Here is a 26,039-nt window from a genome sequence, read left to right on the forward strand (position 1 = left end):
CATAGCTGCAAAAGCCAAATCTGACCCGAAGCTGTTATACAGCCACATCAGGACGAAAACAACAGTCAAGGACCAGGTAATCAGGCTAAGGAAGGAGGAGAGACAACAAGAAACGACTGCAAAGTATGTGAGGAACTCAAAATGAGATTCAAAGAAGTGTTCACAAAGGAGACAGAATGAACCCCAGAAATACGGATAGGTGGGGCACACCACCAAGTGTTGGACACAGTACACACAACCGAGGAAGAAGTGAAGAGGCTTCTGAGTGAGCTAGATACCTCAAAGACGATGGGGCCGGATAACATCTCTCCATGGGTCCTGAGAGAGGGAGCAGAGGCGCTATGTGTACCCCTAACAACAATATTCAACACATCTATCGAAACAGCGAGATTACCTGAGGTATGGAAGACAGAAAATGTAGTTCCAATTTTTTAAAAAAAGGAGACAGACAAGAAGCACTAAACTACAGACCAATGTCATTGACATGTATAGTATGCAAAGTCATAGAGAAGATTATCGGGAGAAGAGTGGTGGAACACCTAGAAAGGAATGATCTAATCAACAACAGCCAACATGGTTTCAGGATGGGAAATCCTTTGTCACAACCCTACTGGAGTTCCGTGACAGGGTGACAGCAGTAAGACAAGAGAGAGAGGGGTGGGTAGATTGCATTTTCTTGGACTGTAAGAAGGTGTTTGACACAGTTCCACACAAGAGACTAGTGCAAAAACTGGAGGACCAGGCAGGGATAACAGGGAAGGCACTACAATGGATCAGGGAATACTTGTCAGGAAGCCAGCAACGAGTCATGGTACGTGGCGAGGTGTCAGCGTGGGCACCTGTGACGAGTGGGGTCCCACAGGGGTCAGTCCTAGGACCAGTGCTGTTCTGGTGTTTGTGAACGAAATGATGGAAGGAATAGACTCTGAAGTGTCCCTGTTTGCAGATGATGTGACGTTGATGAGAAGAAGACCAGGCAGAACTGCAATGGGATCTTAACAAGCTGCAGACCTGGTCCAGCAATTGGCTCCTGGAGTTCAACCCCACCAAGTGACAAGTAATGAAGATTGGGGAAGAGCAAAGAAAACCGCAGTTTGAGTACAGTCTTGGGGGCCAGAGGCTACAAACCTCACTCAAGGAAAAAGACCTTCGGGTGAATATAACACCAGGCACATCTCCTGAAGCGCACATCAACTAAATAACTGCTGTAGCATATGGGCGCCTAGCAAACCTCAGAACAGCATTCCGGCATCTTAATAAGGAATCGTTCAGGACCCTGTACACTGTGTACGTTACGCCCATAATGGAGAATGCGGCACAAGTTTGGAACCCACACCTAGCCAAGCACGTAAAGAAACTAGAGAAAGTGCAAAGGTTTGCAACAAGACTAGTCCCCGAACTAAGGGGTATGTCCTACGAGGAGAGGTTAAGGGAAATCGACCTGACGACACTGGAGGACAGGAGAGATACGGAGGACATGATAACGACATATAAAATACTGAGAGGAATTGACAAGGTGGACAAAAACAGGATGTTCCAGAGAGTGGACACAGTAACAAGGGGACACAGTTTGAAGTTGAAGACACAGATGAATCACAGGGATGTTAGGAAGTATTTCTTCAGTCACAGAGTAGTCAGGAAGTGGAATAGTTTGGGAAGTGATGTAGTGGAGGCAGGATCCATACATAGCTTTAAGCAGAAGTATGATGACGCTCATAGTTCAGGGAGAGTGACCTAGTAGCGATCCGTAAAGAGGCGGGGCCAGGAGCTATGACTCGACCCCTGCAACCACAACTAGATGAGTACATATCTAAGAAGAGGTATGATAAAGCTCATGGAGCAGGAAGAACGACCTAATAGGAACCAGTGAAGAGGCGGGGCCAGGAGCTGTGATTCGACCCCTGAAACCACAACTAGGCCAGTACAACTAGGTGAGTGAGTACACACACACACACACACACACACACACACACACACACACACACACACACACACAAACACACACACACACACACACACACACACAAACACACACACACACACACACAGGAGCTTGGACTCGACCCCTGCGACCTCAACTAGGTAAGTACACACACACACACTCACAGGAGCTTGGACTCGACCCCTGCAACCTCAACTAGGTGAGTACACACACACACACACTCACAGGAGCTTGGACTCGACCCCTGCAACCTCAACTAGGTGAGTACACACACACACACACACACACACACACACACTCACAGGAGCTTAGACTCGACCCCTGCAACCTCAACTAGGTGAGTACACACACACACACACACACACACACACACACACACACACACACACACACACACTCACAGGAGCTTGGACTCGACCCCTGCAACCTCAACTAGGTGAGTACACACACACACACACACACACACACACACACACACACACACACACACACACACACACACACACACACACACTCACAGGAGCTTGGACTCGACCCCTGCAACCTCAACTAGATAAGTACACACACACACAGGATGCGAGAATCCAAACTGAAAAATATAAGACTACGTAGGCATAAGGTATGTTCTGTACGGGTGCAGCTGTAAAGAGAACTAGAAGGAAAGACAGTAAAATTTCAAATTAGTTGCATCTGTGACCATTTACCCAACACTTGAATTACTGCATAAAGCTAAACAATTACACACAGCATCTGTCTGGGTAGAATTTTCGTATGGGCATGAAAAATAAATTTTAGGCGTGATATAACGTCCCTCAAACTTAAATAAGGACCAAGGGAGGTTACCCATGGGTGAAAATGTTAATTCATAATGAACGATAACATAGTAATTCTAGATGACTTTAACTTTAGTCAAATATACTGGAATTTCTTGTCAGGGATTCTTGAGTTTACGGAAATTCTAGAGGTGTTTCAAAATTCTTTCTTAGAGCAGGTTGTTACAGAACCAAAGAGTGGAAATAACCTACTTGATTTGATTCTGGCAAACAATGATTCCCCTCTTTATTACCTAGAAATTACATACGAACTTGGATAGAGGGATGCATGCTTTGTCCTGTTCTCACTGGGTTGAGCATTGTGATGCAGGATCGAGTCCCATCTAGCCGCAGTTCTGTTAATGATTAAAAAAATCATTGTTTCCTGATTTCATTAATGTATAGACTGCTTGTGAAGGCTGGTACCAAACGGTAAGAGGTTGAAATTAGTCTCTGAGGCTCAATGACCACATATGTTCTCGCACCAGGGAGAAACACACTCAGTTCTAGTAAGCACCTGGTGTTTGAAAATTGATGGTCAAGTGGATAGAGTGATGCGTACTTCGGCCTTTTCTCACAGGTATTGTGATGCAGGATCGAATCCTGGCTAGCCGCAGTTCTGTTAATGATTAAAAATCACTTGTTTCGTGATTTCATTAATATTTAAATCCCATGCCGAATAGATAAAACTTGTGATCTAATTGGCTTAAATAGCAACGCTTTTCTTGCTGAATAAAGCAAGCCAAAATTTGTGTATAATTTCGCAAAAATCATTCTGAACCTAACGACAAAAAAATTTAATTGTCTTTGTTTATTATTAAATTATTGTAAACTAGTCTAAAATATATATAGTTGGACTATACTGGGGACCCTCATCCTCAGAGAAGACAACAAACGTACCTCAGGGAAAACTCAAAGCTACCGGGAGATAAGATTTTGAGATTTTTAAATTGAAGTCCAATTTCAAGTGTAACTTTATGCAGTTTGCAGCCTATACACGTTTGCATGGACTTCTTGTTGCAAAGTTGCAATATATTGCAAAATTGTAATTATAAATCCGTCCGATTTTTACAAAATTGGTAAGTAGTACAATGTTCTAGTCAACATCAGATGAAAGATAAAGAGTTAGATTATCTAAATTTCAAACTTTTTTGCTAGAAATGTCAACAGATTGCATTATAAAAAAAATTTTAATTTGTGTTTTTTTTTTTGTTTTTTTTTTTTGCATTTTTTGTGAGAATAAGAGTCAATAAAAACAAAATGGTAAAACATATTGCAAAACAACTTTGAAAACTAAATATAACCATCATTCATCAATATCGTCTTAAAAAATCATGACACTCCTATTATTACTCTTTGAAAAAATGTGAAACAAATGTCAATAACTTATTACTGAGTTATTCAAGTTTTTGTTTCTATAAAACTCTATGGAGATGAAACACCAAATCTGAGCGTGTTGAAACCCATTGTTGATAACCCAGAGTGAGCGTGTTGCAACCCCCTATTATTGTTGATAACCCAGAGTGAGCGTGTTGCAACCCCCTATCATTGTTGATAACCCAGAGTGAGCGTGATGCAACCCCCTATTATTGTTGATAACCCAGAGTGAGCGTGTTGCAACCCCCTATCATTGTTGATAACCCAGAGTGAGCGTGATGCAACCCCCTATTATTGTTGATAACCCAGAGTGAGCGTGATGCAACCCCCTATCATTGTTGATAACCCAGAGTGAGCGTGATGCAACCCCCTATCATTGTTGATAACCCAGAGTGAGCGTGTTGCAACCCCCTATCATTGTTGATAACCCAGAGTGAGCGTGATGCAACCCCTTATTATTGTTGATAACCCAGAGTGAGCGTGATGCAACCCCCTATCATTGTTGATAACCCAGAGTGAGCGTGATGCAACCCCCTATCATTGTTGATAACCCAGAGTGAGCGTGTTGCAGCCCCCTATCATTGTTGATAACCCAGAGTGAGCGTGATGCAACCCCCTATTATTGTTGATAACCCAGAGTAAGCGTGTTGCAACCCCCTATCATTGTTGATAACCCAGAGTGAGCGTGTTGCAAACCCCTATCATTGTTGATAACCCAGAGTGAGCGTGTTGCAACCCCCTATTATTGTTGATAACCCAGAGTGAGCGTGTTGCAACCCCCTATCATTGTTGATAACCCAGAGTGAGCGTGTTGCAAACCCCTATCATTGTTGATAACCCAGAGTGAGCGTGTTGCAAACCCCAATCATTGTTCATAACCCAGAGTAAGCGTGTTGCAAACCCCTATCATTGTAGATAACCCAGAGTGAGCGTGTTGCAAACCCATATCATTGTTGATAACCCAGAGTGAGCGTGTTGCAAACACCTATCATTGTTGATAACCCAGAGTGAGCGTGTTGCAAACCCCTATCATTGTTGATAACCCAGAGTGAGCGTGTTGCAAACCCCTATCATTGTTGATAAAACCGAGAGTGAGGGTGTTGCAAACCCCTATCATTGTTGATAACCCAGAGTGAGCGTGTTGCAAACCCCTATCATTGTTGATAACCCAGAGTGAGCGTGTTGCAAACCCCTATCATTGTTGATAACCCAGAGTGAGGGTGTTACAAACCCCTATCATTGTTGATAACCCAGAATGAGGGTGTTGCAAACCCCTATCATTGTTGATAACCCAGAGTGAGCGTGTTGCAAACGCCTATCATTGTTGATAACCCAGAGTGATCGTGTTGCAAACCCCTATCATTGTTGATAACCCAGAGTGAGCGTGTTGCAAACCCCTATCATTGTTGATAACCCAGAGTGAGCGTGTTGCAAACCCCTATCATTGTTGATACCCCAGAGTGAGCGTGTTGCAAACCCCTATCATTGTTGATAACCCAGAGTGAGCGTGTTGCAAACCCCTATCATTGTTGATAACCCAGAGTGAGCGTGTTGCAAACCCCTATCATTGTTGATAACCCAGAGTGAGGGTGTTGCAAACCCCTATCATTGTTGATAACCCAGAGTGAGCGTGTTGCAAACCCCTATCATTGTTGATAACCCAGAGTGAGCGTGTTGCAAACCCCTATCATTGTTGATAACCCAGAGTGAGCGTGTTGCAAACCCCTATCATTGTTGATAACCCAGAGTGAGCGTGTTGCAAACCCCTATCATTGTTGATAACCCAGAGTGAGCGTGTTGCAAACCCCTATCATTGTTGATAACCCAGAGTGAGCGTGTTGCAAACCCTTATCATTGTTGATAACCCAGAGTGAGCGTGTTGCAAACTCCTATCATTTTTGATAACCCAGAGTGAGCGTGTTGCAAACCCCTGTCATTGTTGATAACCCAGAGTGAGCGTGTTGCAAACCCCTATCATTGTTGATAACCCAGAATGAGCGTGTTGCAAACCTCTATCATTGTTGATAACCCAGAGTGAGGGTGTTGCAAACCTCTATCATTGTTGATAACCCAGATTGAGCGTGTTGCAAACCCCTATCATTGTTGATAACCCAGAGTGAGCGTGTTGCAAACCCCTATCATTGTTGATAACCCAGAGTGAGCGTGTTGCAAACTCCTATCATTGTTTATAACCCAGAGTGAGCGTGTTGCAAACCCCTATCATTGTTGATAACCTAGAGTGAGCGTGTTGCAAACCCCTATCATTGTTGATAACCCAGAGTGAGGGTGTTGCAAACTCCTATCATTGTTTATAACCCAGAGTGAGCGTGTTGCAAACCCCTATCATTGTTGATAACCCAGAGTGAGGGTGTTGCAAACCCCTATCATTGTTGATAACCCAGAGTGAGCGTGTTGCAAACCCCTATCATTGTTGATAACCCAGAGTGAGCGTGTTGCAAACCCCTATCATTGTTGATAACCAAGAGTGAGCGTGTTGCAAACCCCTATCATTGTTGATAACCCAGAGTGAGGGTGTTGCAAACCCCTATCATTGTTGATAACCCAGAGTGAGGGTGTTGCAAACCCCTATCATTGTTGATAACTCAGAGGCAACAGAGCAGCAACAACTCTGTGCTCTTCACTTTAGTCGTAACAGAACTTGTTTAGAATGAAATAATCAGTAATTCAGAATAAAATAATAGTAATTTTTGGAGTAAAAAAAAACAATAGAAACACCAATTGCCAACATGTCCTCTTGATGAGAGCAAAAACTATAAAAATTACATTTTTGAAAAAAACATACTTAGAAATATGATAGAAACAAGCTGATTGCATCAACATGTTGCCAGAATTTTGCACTATTTTTTTTTGGTAAGAAAACCTTAATTTCCATAATTTTTCAACTTCAGTTTTAAAATTCCTCTTCCGGTACCGTCGAGGTTCTCCCCGGAGCTGTTTGAATATTTTCTTCTCCTACCACCCACTATAATTTATATTATATATGTGCTTTATTAATAGAATACATTGATAATAAACACAAACATGAATACTTTGGTACAATATATCAAAGGTTATGAATCTCCTCCAGCTCCTCCGAAGGCAGACGCTAGCCAAGTATGCTGCAAGCATTTCCCCTCTGGATGGCCACGCAGAGGCGCTGGAACACGAAAGTGGCTGGCCTTGGGTCCCTGGTGGTGTCGATGAGTCTGCAATCCAGTTCTTTAAGGAAATGTGTAGCATGTTTTCCCCATGATCCCAAGGTCTCTCATCTCAATGGGACAAATTCATACTGTTGGCTTATGTCCCTGTACTTGCTGATCTTGTACTCCTCCCTGTCACTCGACACTTTGATGGATATAGGTGTCAGCCAGTGTGGACACACAGGTATAGTCCCATGCTAAGAGCTTGCCATTCTTCCAAGGATAGATGGTGATCCCTTCGGGGCAATTTCCTGGGTTGTGGGTATTGTTGGCTGCTAGTGATCGGGGCTCCCTCTCTGCTGGGCATCCAGCTGTAGCAAGGGTTCTCTTTATGATGTCATTGACCTCATTGTGTCTTGCATGCCAGCCCTTGGTTTTGGAACAGTTAAGACCATGTAGACCATATTGGTCGGCTTGTGCTTCGCTGCAAATACACGTATATTCTGTGTGAATTGGGGCAGCAAGGCACAGAGCCACTGCAATACTGAGAGTCTTAAGGCCGACTCGCGTTCCCATTGCCGATATGGGAACTGTTTGGAGGAAGTCCCCGGAGTAAGGAGCTCTCACAACTTGGAGATGGGCAGTGTCCCTGTCTGATGTTGCAGCCCTGAGCATGTTGGCAAACACCTTTTCGGTGATGGGGCCATCCCAGCTTGACTGTTTGTAAGCCAGTGCTGCACTATGGTTTGGTGCTGGAGCAACAAGAGTCTCCCATTCAGTGATGGCACTGGCATAGTTAGGGTCCTGTATTCCTGCTGAGTCACTGAGGTTATCAGGAAGAATCTGTCTTATTAACTCGTTTGATGCTATGTAAGAAGATAGGAAAGCTGGTAGAGCAATCTGGGAGGATCTGCGTACTCCCAGCCCTACAAACCAATATATATATATATATATATATATATATATATATATATATATATATATATATATATATATATATATATATATATATATATATAATTATATATGTGCCAGAATGGTATATAATACCGACAAGATGAAATTAAGACATGTGCAACATCTGGGTATCTTTATTGTAGACGTTTCGCCATCCAGGGGCTTTATCAATACAAATTCCAAGACATAACTTGAAGACAGTAGAACTATATACAGACGATGAGATAATCAGTCCCTCAACCTTGGAGTAGGTGCGAAGAGCACCGTAGTCGTAGAGATTCTGTAGCAGAAGCAAGGAGCCTGGCGCTTATATACTAACGTCAGGTGGAAATGGGATACCCAGATGTTGCAAATGTGTCTTAATTTCATCTTGTCGGTATTGTACATCATTCTTGTACAACTTGTCAGACACTGCAACATCATGGAATTTTGATTCTGAGGACATACATAACCTTCACGACTTCGACAACTACTACTACCACTAACCCATCTCTTTGGGTAGGACCTACTTCCACTGGTGAATCCTGCCTACCAGTGACTATGCCCTAGTCTGCTACACGTCCCATTTCCACCTGACGTTAGTATATAAGCGCCAGGCTCCTTGCTTCTGCTACAGAATCTCCACGACTACGGTGCTCTTCGCACCTACTCCTAGGTTGAGGGACTGATTACCTCATCGTCTGTATATAGTTCTACTGTCTTCAAGTTATGTCTTGGAATTTGTATTGATAAAGCCACTGGATGGCGAAATGTCTACAATAAAGATACCCAGTTGTTGCACATGTGTCTTAATTTCATATTTATATATACATTTCCTGTCAATATGCTCAAAACATACGAACTTTACAAATGATTTCCGGTAATTGATTTGTATGTTTAATTTTTCATGGAAGCGAAAAAATGGACGTGAACGACAGGCCGTCATGTCAGGAAGCTGATGATCCAAAGAAGAAGGTTGCAGGAAGTCAGGAAGCCAAGGAGGTTCCAGAAGGAAAACATATTCCCAGGATTCTTAGATGGGAGGGCCCCGTGCCCTTTCCTGCCATCCCCGATACCAACTATGCCTCGTATATGCTCAGCGTCCTGGCCCAGTACGGGAATCAGGTAGCCCTGGTAAGTGCAGTTGATTTGAAGCCCTTGTGGGTGACCTGAGTAAGTAGCCCTGCCGAGTAGCCCTAAGAGTGAGCCTAGTGGGAACTTCTTGTGCGTGGTACTGATAAGTGGTCTTTGTCGCCCTGGTGAGTTGCTCTAATGAATGATCCTGGAAAAGACACTTTAGAATGGCCCTGGTGGATAAACTTAGGAAATGGCACTGGGGAATTGCATTAATGGGTAGCCCTAGTGGGTGGTCCGTTTGGGCGCCTATCATGAGTGGCCCTGATGGTACCGCATAAGGGAAGTTCTAGTGGGTGGAACTGGTGTACAGCCTCTCTCAAGAGAATAGTTGACTTTAACTTGCAATACCTACCCTCAGCATGACCACCTTCTAGGCTCTAACTCTGGATCCATTGAGGGTATATCTTCTATAATTATCCTCCACATGGGGGACCAGAAACCTGGAGGGGCTAAAATGATGGAAGTGGGGAGAGGGGAGAGGATAAACCAGCAAGACTGGACCTTGTATTCACCTTGAATAGTTCAAATATTCAGAACATCATTAATGAAAGGCCCCTTGGAAGTCGAGCTCTGGGTTCCAAAAGACTCTATCCTGCTATAGAGAGCTTTCTAGCTCCATTTCCTCAGATCTTTTATTTAAACTAGATATTTTTTTTTATATTGGGCCACTCCCTCACCTCCTGCGAAGCTCCCCATCTTCCTTACCCTTTCATCCCACTCTTCCACTCACCTCCTCTCACCTCCCCTTAACCTCCATCTGCCATACCCCCTCAACTTCCTGACCAACTTTAACTCCATTTCCTTGGATTAAGAGTCCATCTAAGACCTAGACCCTCTCCTGTCCAAATCACACCCCTTGAATTTTTTTTAAGTACTATTCACCCTTCCTACAACCTCCCCCTTCATCGCCCCACTCCTTCAACACCTTATTCAATCACTCCCTTTCCCCTAGTTCATAAGGCATATAAGACCACCCGTAGTTATTAACATTTTGCATTAACTACCACCTAATCTCCCCCTGTCTGACACTCTCCCCATCATTCCATCACCTTAAGTGACTTCAGTGCCTTCATATGTGCCATCCTCCGTCCGCATACCTACCGTCTGAATCCTCACTCCGTCCCTTCCACCACCTCTCACCACTACCACACTCACCCTCTCCTCCCAGTAAACCTGCTCCAATGCATCGGAACACCTGTTCCCACCCTTCGTATGGTATCATGCACAGAATGGTTGGATGCTCACGCCCCATCAACTACAATCCAACTCAATCTACCTTCACACACACACACACACACACACACACACACACACACACACACAGAGTAGATGTGAATGACATGATGGCAGGAATAGACTCAGAAGTGTCCCTGTTCCCAAATGATGTGAAGTTAATGAAGAGAATTAAATCAGATGAGGATCAGGCAGGACTTCAAAGTAACCTGGACAGGCTGGACACCTGGTCCAGCAAGTGGCTTCTCGAATTTAACCCCGCCAAAAGCAAAGTCATGAAGATCTGGGAAGGGCAAAGAAGACCGAAGACAGAGTATAGGCTAGGTGGCCAATAATTGCAAGCCTCACTCAAGGAGAAAGATCTTGGGGTGAGTATAACCCCGAGCATGTCTCTGGAAGCACACATCAACCAGATAACTCCTGCAGCATATGGGCGCCTGGCAAGCCTGAGAATAGCGTTCCGATAACTTAGTAAGGAATCGTTCAAGACACTGGACACCGTGTACGTCAGGCCCATACTTGAGTATGCAGCACCAGTTTGGAACCGACACCGGGTCAAGCACGTCAAGAAATTAGGAAAAGTGCAAAGGTTTGCGACAGGGTTCGAGACCTAAGGGAAATGTCCTACAAAGGTAGGTTAAGGGAAATCGGCCTGACGACACTGGAGGACAGAAGGGTTAGGGGAGACATGATAACAACATACAAAATACTGCGTGGAATAGACAGGGTTTACAGAGACAGGATGTTCCAGAGAGAGGACACAGAAGCAAAGGGTCCCACTTGTAAGTTAAAGACACAGATGATGAGTCAAAGGGATATTAGGAAGTATTTCTTCATAGTCAGGAATTGGAATAGTCTAGCAAGTGATGTAGTGGACGCAGGAACCATACATAGCTTTAAGACGAGGTATGATAAAGCTCATGGAGCAGGTAGAGAGAGGACCTAGTAGCGGTCAATGAAGAGGCGGGGCCAGGAGCTGAGTTTCGACCCCAGGCCCGGTGGCCTGGTGGCTAAAGCTCCCGCTTCACACACGGAGGGCCCGGGTTCGATTCCCGGCGGGTGGAAACATTTCGACACGTTTCCTTACACCTGTTGTCCTGTTCACCTAGCAGCAAATAGGTACCTGGGTGTTAGTCGACTGGTGTGGGTCGCATCCTGGGGGACAAGATTAAGGACCCCAATGGAAATAAGTTAGACAGTCCTCGATGACGCACTGACTTTCTTGGGTTATCCTGGGTGGCTAACCCTCCGGGGTTAAAAATCCGAACGAAATCTTATCTTATCTTAACAACAATTAGGTGAGTAGGGACCACACGTGCGCGAGTCACAACCTTAGTGCTCTGTGAATGTGGGCTCCCTAAGGCTACCCAAGTGATTTACAAGTTTCCTTGAGCCACATAAGTGAGGAGAGAGCTACACAAATAACCCGCACATAAAAGAGAGAAGCTTACGACGACGTTTCGGTCCGACTTGGACCATTGACAAAGTCACACTAACCAGAGGTACGAACGAACGAACGAAAGTTCAGGTAAGATCCCAAATGGGATGAGCTGGGAAGACGGGACAGACGAAGAAGACCAGTCAATAGGATGGCTATGATCTCTGACGTGACAGAAAAGAGCATTGTTAGTGTCGGCAAGCCTAACACTATTTTTGTGCTCCCTAAGTCTGTCAGAAAGAGATCGACCAGTTTCTCCGAAGTATTGAAGAGGACAGGAGGAGCAAGAAATAGAGTAGACACCAGGAACATCTTCGCACTAATCTCGTTCATACCTCTCCTCCCTCTACAGATGTTCCTGGTGTCTACTCTATTTCTTGCTCCTCCTGTCCTCTTCAATACTTCGGAGAAACTGGTCGATCTCTTTCTGACAGACTTAGGGAGCACAAAAATAGTGTTAGGCTTGCCGACACTAACAATGCTCTTTTCTGTCACGTCAGAGATCATAGCCATCCTATTGACTGGTCTTCTGCTAAAACTGTCTTCCCTACTTCCTACTCGAACAGTCGCCGTCTAGTTGAATCCTCTCTAATACACAACTTTCCTTGTATGAACCTTAGCCCTGGCTTCGTCTCTGTAGATGCCTTCCTCTCCCACTACATTGTAAAGTGCTCCAAACTTCAGAACACCCGTGACTTAACCTGAATCCTCATTTTTTCTTTTTCTTTTTCTTCTTCTTCCTCTTCCCCTTTCCTCTTTCCTTTTCTCCTCTGGGTTGTCTTTCTCTCTCCTGTCTCGTGTTTCTGTTCCTTCTTCATTTATTTCACCACTTCCCTTTCACGCGCCTCTGTGCGCTTGCTCTCCCTCTGTGGGCATCTAGCTCTCTTGCAGTGCTCCCCTTCCTTTGTATTTGACTGGCTCGTCCTTTTTATTTCCCACTTCTACCACTACCACTACTACTACCTCTTCTTCTTCTTCTACTACTACAACTACTGATGAAATTGAGACACATGTGCGGCGTCTGGTTGTCTTTCTTGTGGACGTTTCGCCATCCAGTGGCTGGCTGGATGTTTCGCCATCCAGTGGCTGGCTGGATGGCGAAACGTCTATGATGGGGATGCCCGGGTGTTGTGCATGTCTTAATTTCATCTTGTCGGTATTATATACAACTCTTGTACTACTACTACTACTACTACTACTACTACTACCACCACCTCTTCCTGCCTATGTATAGCCGTCCTGCTCCACCTCTGGTTAGTGTGACTTTGTCAATGGTCCAAGTCGGACCGAAACGTCGTCGTAAGCTTCTCTCTTTTATGTGCGTGTTATTTGTGTATCGTTCCAGTCACGGTATTGTGCCTTTTTTGTTATCTGTGAGGAGAGAGCGACAGTTTTACAAGCAAATTTGGAGCAAGTCAGAAACGGCAGGTCTAGTTTGGTGCATGAGACGTTACCACATGTCACCCAAGAATGATTAAGTGAAATCATTGTGTGACTAGTGAGAGAAGCACAGTAAATAGGAATATATTATATAAAGAGAAGAAATGGAGGTGAAGATATGCCAGTACATCACAGCGAGTCGGACAGCCTACAGGCTGCTACAGGCTACTACACGCTGCTACAGGGTGCTACAGGCTGCATCGCAAGTATTTCACCTATGCGTGGTTTTGGGGGAGTCAGGTGTGGGTTTCCAGGTACCACCAGCTGCTTGTAAGCTGTCCCACTCTCTTAGGATGATAAAAACTGGCTAATAAGTACTCAGTAACGATGAGTAACTGGTAATTTAAAACAGAACCAGGGCTGGCAGACAGGTGTCTATTAGACAGATCCTCTAGGAAGAAGGATAAGTATGTTACTCCTCCGGCAGGCATAGTATGATATTTGGTGAGTAATAGAGGATGCTTTCGATCCGGGGAGTTGGAGTTAATCGGTAATGTGTTAGTAGTAAGAAGTTTTGGGGATTCTTAATTCGAGGAATTGGAGTTGGATTGTCTGGTGTTATGTGGTAGTGGTAGTGTGAGGGATGGATGTGTGTGTAAGGGTGTGAGGGGTTGTATAAATGTGTATACTTGTGTGAATAAGCTTGTGTGTGAATAATCTTGTATAAATTGTATAAATGTGTGCATAGGATTATGTATAAGTGTGCTTAAATGGGTGTGTGTGTATCAGTGAGTGTTTAAGTGCGTGTTCGTGTGTCCGAGTGTGTGTGTGTGTGTGTGTGTGTGTACTCACCTAGTTGAGGTTGCAGGGGTCGAGTCCAAGCTCCTGGCCCCGCCTCTTCGCTGGTCGCTACTAGGCCACCCTCCCTGAACCGTGAGCTTTATCATACCTCTGCTTAAAGCTATGTATGGATCCTGCCTCCACTACATCGCTTCCCAAACTATTCCACTTACTGACTACTCTGTGGCTGAAGAAATACTTCCTAAGATCCCTGTGATTCATCTGTGTCTTCAGCTTCCAACTGTGTCCCCTTGTTACTGTGTCCAATCTCTGGAACATCCTGTCTTTGTCCACCTTGTCAATTCCTCTCAGTATTTTGTATGTCGTTATTATGTCCCCCCTATCTCTCCTGTCCTCCAGTGTCGTCAGGTTGATTTCCCTTAACCTCTCCTCGTAGGACATACCTCTTAGCTCTGGGACTAGTCTTGTTGCAAACCTTTGCACTTTCTCTAGTTTCTTTACGTGCTTGGCTAGGTGTGGGTTCCAAACTGGTGCCGCATACTCCAATATGGGACTAACGTACACTGTGTACAGGGTCCTGAACGATTCCTTATTAAGATGTCGGAATGCTGTTCTGAGGTTTGCTAGGCGCCCATATGCTGCAGCAGTTATTTGGTTGATGTGCGCTTCAGGAGATGTGCCTGGTGTTGTGTGTATGTGTGTATGTATGTGTGCGTGTGTGTGTGTGTGTGTGTGTGTGTGTGTGTGTGTGTGTGTGTGTGTGTGTGTGTGTGTGTGTGGGTGTGTGTGTGTGTGTGTGTATGTGTGTGTATGTGTGTGTGTGTGTGTATGTGTGTGTGTGTGTGTGTGTGTGTGTGTGTGTGTGTGTGTGTGTGTGTGTGTGTGTGTGTGTGTGTGTGTGTGTGTGCATGTGTGTGTGTGTGTGAGTGTGTGTATGTGTGTGTGTGTGTTGTTGTGCTTTAGAATCCCAGGTTCAAGTGTTGAAGAAGGAGATTCTACTTCAGGAGGAAAATAGGAAGCTGAAGCTTCGCATAGATGAGTTTGGGAGCGAGTGTGAGAAGGATTTAGCTGGTAAGGTAGGAATGGTCACCAGCAGTGATAGTGGCAGCCCTTTAAGTGGCAAGTGGTTCACAGTTCAGGAAGAAGTAAGATGAGGAGAGTTAATAGAGAAGATGTGAAGGTAGGAAATCGATTCTCTGTTCTCCAAGACGAGTGTACTTCAGTGGTTAGTGAGGTTGAAGGTACCACTGATTCCCCTGCTAATCAAGGTAAGAATATTTTAATAGGCGATTCTCAGGTAAGACATATGGACCGTGCATTTTGTAACAGAGACAGAAAGGTCAGACAGAGAGTGTGTCTTCCTGGAGCTGGTGTTGGTGACATAGTCAGCAGGTTGGATAATATTATGGCAGGTAATGGGAACAAGCCCATTATCTGTCTTAGTGCTGGGGGTAATGACACTGGGAAGGGCAGGAGAGAGAAGCTGCTGGATAAGTACAGGTCAGCCATAGAAGTAGTTAGTCATATGTAGCATCTTTCCTAGAAAGGGAGTGGGCAATGAATGGATGTCTAGGGCAATTGGTATAAATCGCTGGCTAGACAGGTACTGCAAGGAACTTGCAATCCCATTCATTGATAACTGGGGCCTTTTCTTTGGCAAAATTGATATGTATGCAAGGGATGGGGTTCATCTCTCTGGGGATGGAGTGGTTGCATTAGCTAATTCAACTGAGAGGGTAATTGATGACTTGTCTAGGAATTTAAACTGATAGATTATAGAGGTATGGGTGTTTGTGGGAAACAATCAGGCTGCAGCATTAGGGTTAAAAACAGCAGTTATTACCGGGATACCTCAGGGATATGTTTAAAAGAGAATATTCAAAATAAAGTTGCTAGAAATGGCAAATCAATTGATCAACAAACAAAGAGATAGTAGAGGGCAACGAGTGACTAGCTATACAAATAGTAGGAGTCTAAGAAATAAGATAGATGAGCTAAAATTATTTGCAAGTGTAGGTAATATAGATATTATTGGTATAACAGAGACCTGGTTCAACCTGAAAGATAGAGAAATGCCTTCTGAATGCAACATACAAAGTTATAAATTATTCCACACTGATAGGGTCAACAGGAAGGGTGGTGGTGTGGCGATGTATGTCAGAGAAAATTTAAATTGTTGTCTTAGACATGATATAAGATTAGAAACATCGAATACAGAATCGGTTTGGCTTCAGTTTATCGAGGGTCGTGACAAATTAATTTTGGGTGTGATTTATAGGCCCCCAAACCTTGATAGGGAGTGCAGTAAGCTGTTATGGGACGAAATTCATAAGGCATCTAGATATGAAAATGTTGTGATAATAGGAGATTTTAACTTTAGACAAATTGATTGGAACAATATGACAGGAAATCTTGAGTCTAGTGACTTTCTTGATAGGGTTCAGGATTGCTTTTTAGAACAGGTTGTGACAGAACCATCTAGAGGAAACAATCTGCTTGACTTGGTTCTTGCAAACAAAGATTCACTAATTAATAATCTAGAGGTTAATGATGAGCTTGGGGAAGGTGATCACAAATCACTTAGTTTCAATATATCATGGAATTACCCAGATAACTGCAATCAAATCTCTGTCCAAGACTTTCGCTTGGCCGACTTCATGGGACTGAAAAATTACTTGGGTGGGCTAAATTGGGATGTCCTAACTATGGGTCAGGTAGGTGATCCTGGTTGCCAATATGACGTTTTACAGAGCATAGTTCTAGCTGCCCAGACAACTTTTGTTCCGAGTAGGGAAATTAGATCTAACAAAAATGATCCCAAATGAATGAACAATAGATTAAAACATCTCATTAGTCAAAAGAGAGGCATATATAGGCGTATCAAAAGAGGGGATCGGCAGTTAAGAAATCAATATATTCAATTAAAGAGAGAAATAAAGAAAGGAATAAGAAAAGCAAAAAGAGATTATGAGGATAATGTCGCAAGGGATTCAAAGACTAACCCAAAAGGGTTCTTTCAGGTATACAGAAATAAGATTAGGGAAATAAGAGTAACTCTGGTCAGATCACTGACAGTGATAAGGATATGTGTGAAATTCTAAATACCTACTTCCTCTCAGTTTTCACCCAGGAAAATACTAGCGATATTCCTGAAATAATAGATTACGTACGATTGCGGTAACTAGTGACATGGTCCTCAGACAAATAGAGAAACTAAAACCTAACAAATCCCCAGGTACTGATGAAATGTTTGCAAGGGTGTTAAAGGAATGTAAAGAGGAACTTAGCATACCTTTGGCTAATCTTTTTAACATATCACTATAAACTGGCATAGTGCCTGATAAGTGGAAAATGGCAAATGTAATACCTATTTACAAGGCAGGTGACAGGTCCTTGGCTTCGAACTATAGACCAATAAGCCTTACCTCCACAGTGGGAAAATTTATGGAATCAATCATTGCCGAAGCAATTCGTAGCCATCTTGACAGGCACAGATTGATTAATGATTCTCAACACGGTTTTACAAAGGGGCGTTCCTGTCTTACGAATTTACTAACTTTTTACACTAAGGCGTTTGAGGAGGTAGATCATGATAATGAATATGGTATTGTGTATATGGACTTCAGTAAGGCTTTCGATAGAGTTCCACACCAGAGGCTATTGAGGAAACTTAAGGCACACGGAATAGGAGGAGAAATTTTTTCCTGGGTAGAGGCATGGCTGACAAATAGACAGCAGAGAGTTTGCATAAATGGGGAGAAATCAGAATGGGGGCACGTCACAAGCGGTGTTCCTCAGGGGTCAGTGTTGGGCCCGTTGTTGTTCACAATTTACATAAACGACATAGATGAGGGAATAAATAGCGATATAAGCAAATTTGCTGATGACACCAAAATAGGCCGTCCAATTCATTCTAATAAGGACATTAGAGCACTCCAGGATGATTTGAATAGACTGACGCAATGTTCGGAGAAGTGGCAGATGCAGTTTAATATTGACAAATGCAAAGTTCTAAATGTTGGACAGTTAAATAACCATGCCACATATAAACTAAACAATGTAGATCTTAATACTACCGAGTGCGGAAAGGATTTAGGAGTTCTGGTTAGCAGTAACCTAAAACCAAGACAACAATGTATTAGTGTTCGCAATAAAGCTAACAGAATTCTTGGCTTCATATCTAGAAGTATAAATAATAGAAGTCCTCGGGTTGTTCTTCAACTCTATATATCCTTGGTTAGGCCTCATTTAGACTATGCTGCTCAGTTGTGGTCACCGTATTACAGAATGGATATAAATGCTCTGGAAAACGTACAAAGGAGGATGACAAAGATGATCCCATGTATCAGAAATCTTCCCTATGAGGATAGACTGAGGGCCCTGAATCTGCACTCTCTCGAAAGGCGTAGATTTAGGGGGGATATGATCGAGGTGTATAAATGGAAAACAGGAATAAATAAAGGGGATGTAAATAGTGTGCTGAAAATTTCCAGCCAAGACAGGACTCGCAGCAATGGTTTCAAGTTGGAAAAATTTAGATTCAGGAAGGATATAGGAAAGTACTGGTTTGGTAATAGAGTTGCGGATGAGTGGAACAAACTCCCGAGTACAGTTATTGAGGCTAAAACGTTGTGTAGTTTTAAAAGTATGTTAGATAAATACATGAGTGGGTGTGGGTGGGTGTGAGTTGGACCTGACTAGCTAGTGGTGCTGGGTCTGGTACAGTGCTCCATCCTTGAGTGGGGATGACCAGACTGGGTGGGTCATTTGGATAATCCGGGGGTGGGTCATTGGTCTTATCCCGGGGGGCACATAGACCTGCTCCGCATAGGTCAGTAGGCTTGTTGCAGTGTTCCTTCTTTCTTATGTTCTTATGTTCTTATGTGTGTGTGAGTGGGTGTGTGGGTGTGTGTGGGTGTGTGTGTGTGTGTGTGTGTGTGTGTGTGTGTGTGTGTGTATGACTGTGCATGTGTGTGTATGTACTCACCTAGTTGAGGTTGCGGGGGTCGAGTCCGAGCTCCTGTGTATGTGTGTGTGTGTGTGTGCATGTGTGTCTGTATGTGTGTGTGTGTATGTGTGTGTGTACTCACCTAGTTGTACTCACCTAGTTGTACTCACCTAGTTGAGGTTGCAGGGGTCGAGTCCGAGCTCCTGGCCCCGCCTCTTCACCGATCGCTACTAGGTCACTCTCCCTGAACCGTGAGCTTTATCATACCTCTGCTTAAAGCTATGTATGGATCCTGCCTCCACTACATCGCTTCCCAAACTATTCCACTTGCTGACCACTCTGTGGCTGAAGAAATACTTCCTAACATCCCTATGATTCATCTGCGTCTTCAACTTCCAACTGTGTCCCCTTGTTGCTGTGTCCCATCTCTGGAACATCCTGTGTTTGTCCACCTTGTCAATTCCTCTCAGTATTTTGTATGTCGTTATCATGTCCAACTGTGTCCCCTTGTTGCTGTGTCCCATCTCTGGAACATCCTGTGTTTGTCCACCTTGTCAATTCCTCTCAGTATTTTGTATGTCGTTATCATGTCCCCCCTATCTCTCCTGTCCTCCAGTGTCGTCAGGTTGATTTCCCTTAACCTCTCCTCGTAGGACATACCTCTTAGCTCTGGGACTAGTCTTGTTGCTAACCTTTGCACTTTCTCTAGTTTCTTTACGTGCTTGGCTAGGTGTGGGTTCCAAACTGGTACCGCATACTCCAATATGGGACTAACGTACACTGTGTACAGGGTCCTGAACGATTCCTTATTAAGATGTCGGAATGCTGTTCTGAGGTTTGCTAGGCTACCATATGCTGCAGCAGTTATTTGGTTGATGTGCGCTTCAGGAGATGTGCCTGGTGTTATACTCACCCCAAGATCTTTTTCCTTGAGTAAGGTTTGTAGTCTCTGGGCCCCTAGACTGTACTCCGTCTGCGGTCTTCTTTGCCCTTCCCCAATCTTCATGACTTTGCACTTGTTGGGATTGAACTCCAGGAGCCAATTGCTGGACCATGTCTGCAGCCTGTCTAGATCCCTTTGTAATTCTGCCTGGTCTTCGATCGAGTGAATTCTTCTCATCAATTTCACGTCATCTGCAAACATGGACACCTCCGAGTCTATTCCTTCCGTCACGTCGTTGACAAATACCAGAAACAGCACTGGTCCTCTGGTCCTAAGACTGACCCCTGTGGGACCCCGCTGGTCACAGGTGCCCACTCTGACACCTCGCCACGTACCATGACTCGCTGCTGTCTTCCTGACAAGTATTCCCTGATCCACTGTAGTGCCTTCCCTGTTATCCCTGCTTGGTCCTCCAGTTTTTGCACCAATCTCTTGTGCGGAACTGTGTCAAACGCCTTCCTGCAGTCTAGGAAAACGTGTGTGTGTACTCACCTAATTGTGGTTGCATGGGTCGATTCAAAGCTCCTGGCCCCCCTCTTCACTGGTCGCTAATAGGCCTCTCTTATTGCTCCATGAGCTTTATCATACCTCTTCTTAAAGCTATGTATAGAGCCTGCCTCCACTACATCACTTCCCAGACTATTCCACTTCCTGGCAACTCTGTGACTGAAGAAAAGCTTCCTAACGTCCATGTGATTCTTCCGAGTTTTCAACTTACAACTGTGACCCCTTGTTACTGTGTTCCATCTCTGGAACATCCTTTCTCTGTACATCTTGTCGATTCCTCTCAGTATTCTATATGTTGTTATCATATCTCCTCTATCTCTCCTGACCTCCAGTGTCGTCAGGTCGATTTCCCTTAACCTCTCCTCGTAGGACATGCCCCTTTGCTACGGGACTAATCTTGTTGCAAACCTTCGCACTTTTTCTAGTTTCCTTACATGCTTGGCTAGATGTGGGTTCCAAATTGGTGCTGCATACTCTGATATAGGCCTAACGTACACGGTGTACAGGATCCTGACTTATTCCTAATTAAGATGTCGAAAAGCTGTTCTTAGGTTTATTAGGCGCCTGTATGCTCCAGGAGTTATTTGGTTGATGTCCGCCTCCGGAGATGTTCCTGGTGTTATACCCACCCCAAGATCCTTTGTAGTCTCTTGCCACCCTAGAGTGTACTCCGTCTGCGGTCTTCTTTGTCCTTCCCAAGTCTTTGCATTTGGTGGGGTTGAACTTCAGAAGCCAGTTGCTGGACCAGGTCTCTAGCCTGTCCAGATTCCTTTGTCGTCCTGCCAGGGACAGCACCGAATCTAGGACTGACCCCTGTGGAACCCTGCTCGTCACAGGCACCCACTCTGACACCTCGCCACTAACCATGACTCACTGTTGTCTTCCTGACAGGAATTCCTTGATCCAATGCAGTGTCTTCCGTGTTATTTCTGCCTGGTTCTCAAGCTCTTGCACTAATCTCTTGTGTGGGACTGTGTCAAACGCCTTCTTACAGTCCAAGAAAATGCAGTCTACCCACCACTCTCTCTCTTGTCTTACTGCTGTCACACTGTTTATGACACAGGATTTCCCATCCCTGAAGCCATGCTGGCTGTCGTTAATAAGCTCATTCATTTCTAGGAGCTCCACCACTCTCCTGATAATCTTATCCACGACTTTGCATGTTAAACTTGTCGGTGGCACTTGTCTGCCGTTTAATGCTTCGTGTCTGTCTCCTATTTTAAAAAACTGGGATTACATTTGCTGTCTTCCATACCTCAGATAGTCGCCCTGATGTGTTGACAGATGTATTGAAGACTGTTGTTAGTGGTATACATAGCACCTCTGCTCCCTCTCTCAGAACCCATGGAGAGTTGTCATCCTGCCTCATTGCCTTTGAGGTATCTACCTCGCTTAGTAGCCTCTTCACTTGTTTCTCGGTTGTATTTGTGTCCAACACTTGACGTATCCCACGTCTCCGTCTTTCTGGAGTCCTTTCTGTCTCCTCTGTGAACACTTCTTTGAATCTCATGTTGAGCTCCTCTCATGCTTCACGGTCATTTCTTGTGATCTCCCCTCCCTCCTTCATCAGCCTGATTACCTGGTCCTTGACTGTTGTTCTCCTCCTGATGTAGCTGTACAACAGCTTTGGGTCAGATTTGGCTTTTGCTGCTATGTCATTTTCATATTGTTGTTGGGACTCCCTTTTTGCCTGTGCATATTTATTTCTGACTCTGCGACTGCTGTCCTTATTCTCCTGAGTCCATTGCCTTCTGTACTTCTTACATTCTCTAGCACACCTGGTTTTGGTCTATGTACTCCTTTGGGTGAACCAAGGACTCATCCTGTCTTTCTCAATATTTCTTTTACCCTTGGCACAAACCTTTCCTCAGCTTCCCTGCATATCTTTGTCACATATTCCATCATCTTGCGTACTGACTTGCCAGATTTCTGTCCCACTGAACCTCCCTCTTGTAGTCTGGCTTCATTCGTCCTACCCTTCCTGCTTCCCTCTTCACTTGTAATTGTACTATATATACGAAGCTCAGAACCACCTGATCACTGGCCCCGAGGGGTCTTGCATATGTGATGTATTCAATATCTGCACTACTCAAGGTGAATATTAGGTCCAGTCTTGCTGGCTCATCCCCTCCTCTCTCTCTGGTAGTGTCCCTTACGTGTTGATACATGAGGTTTTCCAGTACCACCTTCATAATGTTGGCCTCCACGTTTCTGGGCCCCCATGTGGCTCCAGGTTCTCCCAGTTGATTTTCTTGTGATTGAAGTTACTCATAATCAGCAGCTTTGCCCTGCTCGCATGATCTCGTCTGGCCACTTCAGCCAGTGTGTCAACCATCGCTCTGTTACTCTCATCATACTCTTGCCTTGGCCTCCTGCTGTTCTGTGGAGGGTTATACAACACTGCAATTACCGCCTTGGGACCTCCAGACTGAAGTGTTCCTATTATGTGGTCTCTTGCTTCTCCTTTGTTTCATCTCTCCAGCTCATCAAAATCCCAATGGTTTTTGATGAGCAGTGCCACTCCTCCACCCCCTCTGCTCCCTCTGTCTTTCCTCAGGATGTGATATCCCAATGGAAAGATGGCATCTGCTATCATTCCTGTGAGCTTGGTTTCTGTGAGAGCTATAATGTCTGGTGATGTCTCTTTGACTCTTTCGTGCAACTCCTCTCACTTATTCATTATCCCGTCAGCGTTGGTGTACCATACCTTCATTTTCTTCTCCAGCATTGTGTTCTTGGGTTCTATGAGGGTCGGGAACCTGTCAGTGTGCTGTGGTATTCTACAGCATAAGATGGGGTGTGGGGGGCTGTAAGTGTGGATTGTGGTTTGTGTTTGGATAATGTGTTTTGTTGTGGGGTTCTGTGGGTGGTTCTGTGTGTGCTTGTGCTTGTTGCTCTGCCCTGCTCTGGTTGTCCTTGACTGAATTTGCCCTTGTCTCTTTTCGTAGCTCCTTTCGCTTCTGTGTCATTTCCCTCACCTCCTGTCGCTCTGTCTTGTTCTGTCTCAGTCTAGGAATACCTTCTTGTATGTTGACGATTCCTTCAGCCTTGGTTTCTTCTGCAGGATCCTGTTTCACACCGTTTATGTCTTGAAAATCAGCTTGCCAGGCCGATTTCTTCTCTTCGTGTATCCCCCTATTCACTGAAAATTTAATATCTCACTCATGTCCTCCTCGCCTTTTTCTTTGATGATATTTTCAATCTGTTGTTTTTCGCCCTGCTCTTTCGTTGTGTGTTCTCCCCTCGCTCTCTCGAAGCCCATGAATAAACACTGACTTCTCCCTCTTCTACTTCCATTGCCTTTCATTCTGTGTCACTGGATCCCATTTGTACATCGCCATTTTCTCCCTTGTATTTTCTTGTAACTCTTGGTGGCGTGGTTGTTCCTCTGCATGTGTGTGTGTGTGTGTGTGTGTGTGTGTGTGTGCGTGTGTGTGTGTGTGTGTGTGTGTGTGTGTGTGTGTGTGTGTGTGTGTGTATGTGTGTGTGTGTGTGTGTGTATGTGTGTGTGTGTGTGTGTGTGTGTGTGTGTGTGTGTGTGTGTGTGTGTGTGTGTGTGTGTGTGTGTGTGTGTGTAGATGTATGTGTACTCACCTAGTTGAGGTTGCAGGGGTCGAGTCCAAGCTCCTGGCCCCGCCTCTTCACTGGTCGCTACTAGGTCACTCTCCCTGAACCGTGAGCTTTATCATACCTCTGCTTAAAGCTATGTATGGATCCTGCCTCCACTACATCGCTTCCCAAACTATTCCACTTCCTGACTACTCTGTGGCTGAAGAAATACTTCCTAACATCCCTGTCATTCATCTGTGTCTTCAACTTCCAACTGTGTCCCCTTGTTGCTGTGTCCCATCTCTGGAACATCCTGTGTTTGTCCACCTTGTCAATTCCTCTCAGTATTTTGTATGTCGTTATCATGTCCCCCCTATCTCTCCTGTCTTCCAGTGTCGTCAGGTCGATTTCCCTTAACCTCTCCTCGTAGGACATACCTCTTAGCTCTGGGACTAGTCTTGTTGCAAACCTTTGCACTTTCTCTAGTTTCTTTACGTGCTTGGCTAGGTGTGGGTTCCAGACTGGTGCCGCATACTCCAATATGGGCCTAACGTACACGGTGTACAGGGTCCTGAACGATTCCTTATTAAGATGTCGGAATGCTGTTCTTAGGTTTGCTAGGCGCCCATATGCTGCAGCAGTTATTTGGTTGATGTGCGCTTCAGGAGATGTGCATGGTGTTATATCACCCCAAGATCTTTTTCTTTGAGTGAGGTTTGTAGTCTCTGGCCTCCCTAGACTGTATTCCGTCTGTGGTCTTCTTTGACCTTCCCCAGTCTTCATGACTTTGCACTTGGTGGGGTTGAACTCCAGGAGCCAATTGCTAGATCAGATCTGCAGCCTGTCCAGATCCCTTTGCAGTTCTGCCTGGTCTTCGATCGAATGAATTCTTCTCATCAACTTCACATCATCTTCAAACAGGGACACTTCTGAGTCTATTCCTTCCGTCATGTCGTTCACAAACACCAGAAACAGCACTGGTCCTAGGACTGACCCCTGTGGGACCCCGCTCGTCACAGGTGCTCACTCTGACACCTCGCCACGTACCATGACTCGCTGCTGTCTTCCTGACAAGTATTCCCTGATCCATTGTAGTGCCTTCCCTGTTTTCCCTGCCTGGTCCTCCAGGTTTTGCACTAATCTCTTGTGTGGAACTGTGTCAAACGCCTTCTTGCAGTCCAAGAAAATGCAGCCCAAGAAATTGTGTGTGTGTGTATTTGGGTGTGAATAAGTGTGCCTGAGTGTACGTAAGTAGTCCTAGTGGCTTCTCGTAGTAGAGAGGAATTCAGTAAGGGCAATGGAGAGAGTATAATTTTGGTTATGGGTTTTGCTGCACGTAGGATCTTGTTCCAATGAAATGAACATATGAGGGAGAGGGTGCATAATGGAGAACTTGATATGAATGAAATTTGAGCAAAGAGTAGGATTAGTGGTCTGCCTCTAACACACCATGGAGTAGTGGCCTGCCTCTAACACACCATGGAGTGGTGGTGGTGGTCTGCCTCTAACACATTATGGAGTCGTGGTGGTGGTTTGCCTATAACACATCATGGAGAGGTGTCAAGACCAATACCACAACCACGACTATTGTGTAAAAACCACCATCACTGGGACAAGCCAATCACTATCACTCTGTCAAGACCACCACCACTAGTATGTCAAGACCACCACAACGACCATTGTGTCAAAACCAACACCACTGGGACAAGCCAACCACTATCACTATGTCAAGACCACCACCACTTCTATGTCAAGACCACCACCACCACTGTGTCAAGACCCCCACCACCACTATGTCAAGACCCCCTACCACCACTATGTCAAGACCAACAACACAACCACTATATCAAGACCCCCACCATAACTGTTTCAAGACCACTACTATGCCAAGACCAC

General features: G+C 44.7%; 1 protein-coding gene across 1 annotated transcript in view; it reads left to right on the top strand.

Moving 5' to 3' along the window:
• The window catches only part of LOC128688799 (uncharacterized), a 158,765-nt gene that overhangs the window by 39,287 nt on the left and 93,439 nt on the right, over window positions 1-26,039 (top strand). Inside the window, exon 2 of the mRNA XM_070085687.1 lies at window positions 9,122-9,341. Coding sequence (XP_069941788.1) covers window positions 9,129-9,341 — 213 coding nt within the window. The 5' untranslated portion in view covers window positions 9,122-9,128. The remainder of the gene's footprint in view (window positions 1-9,121; window positions 9,342-26,039) is intronic.

The sequence above is a fragment of the Cherax quadricarinatus genome, chromosome 16 (genome assembly GCF_038502225.1).
Source record: "Cherax quadricarinatus isolate ZL_2023a chromosome 16, ASM3850222v1, whole genome shotgun sequence".
In the NCBI taxonomy this organism is placed as follows: Eukaryota; Metazoa; Arthropoda; class Malacostraca; order Decapoda; family Parastacidae; genus Cherax; species Cherax quadricarinatus.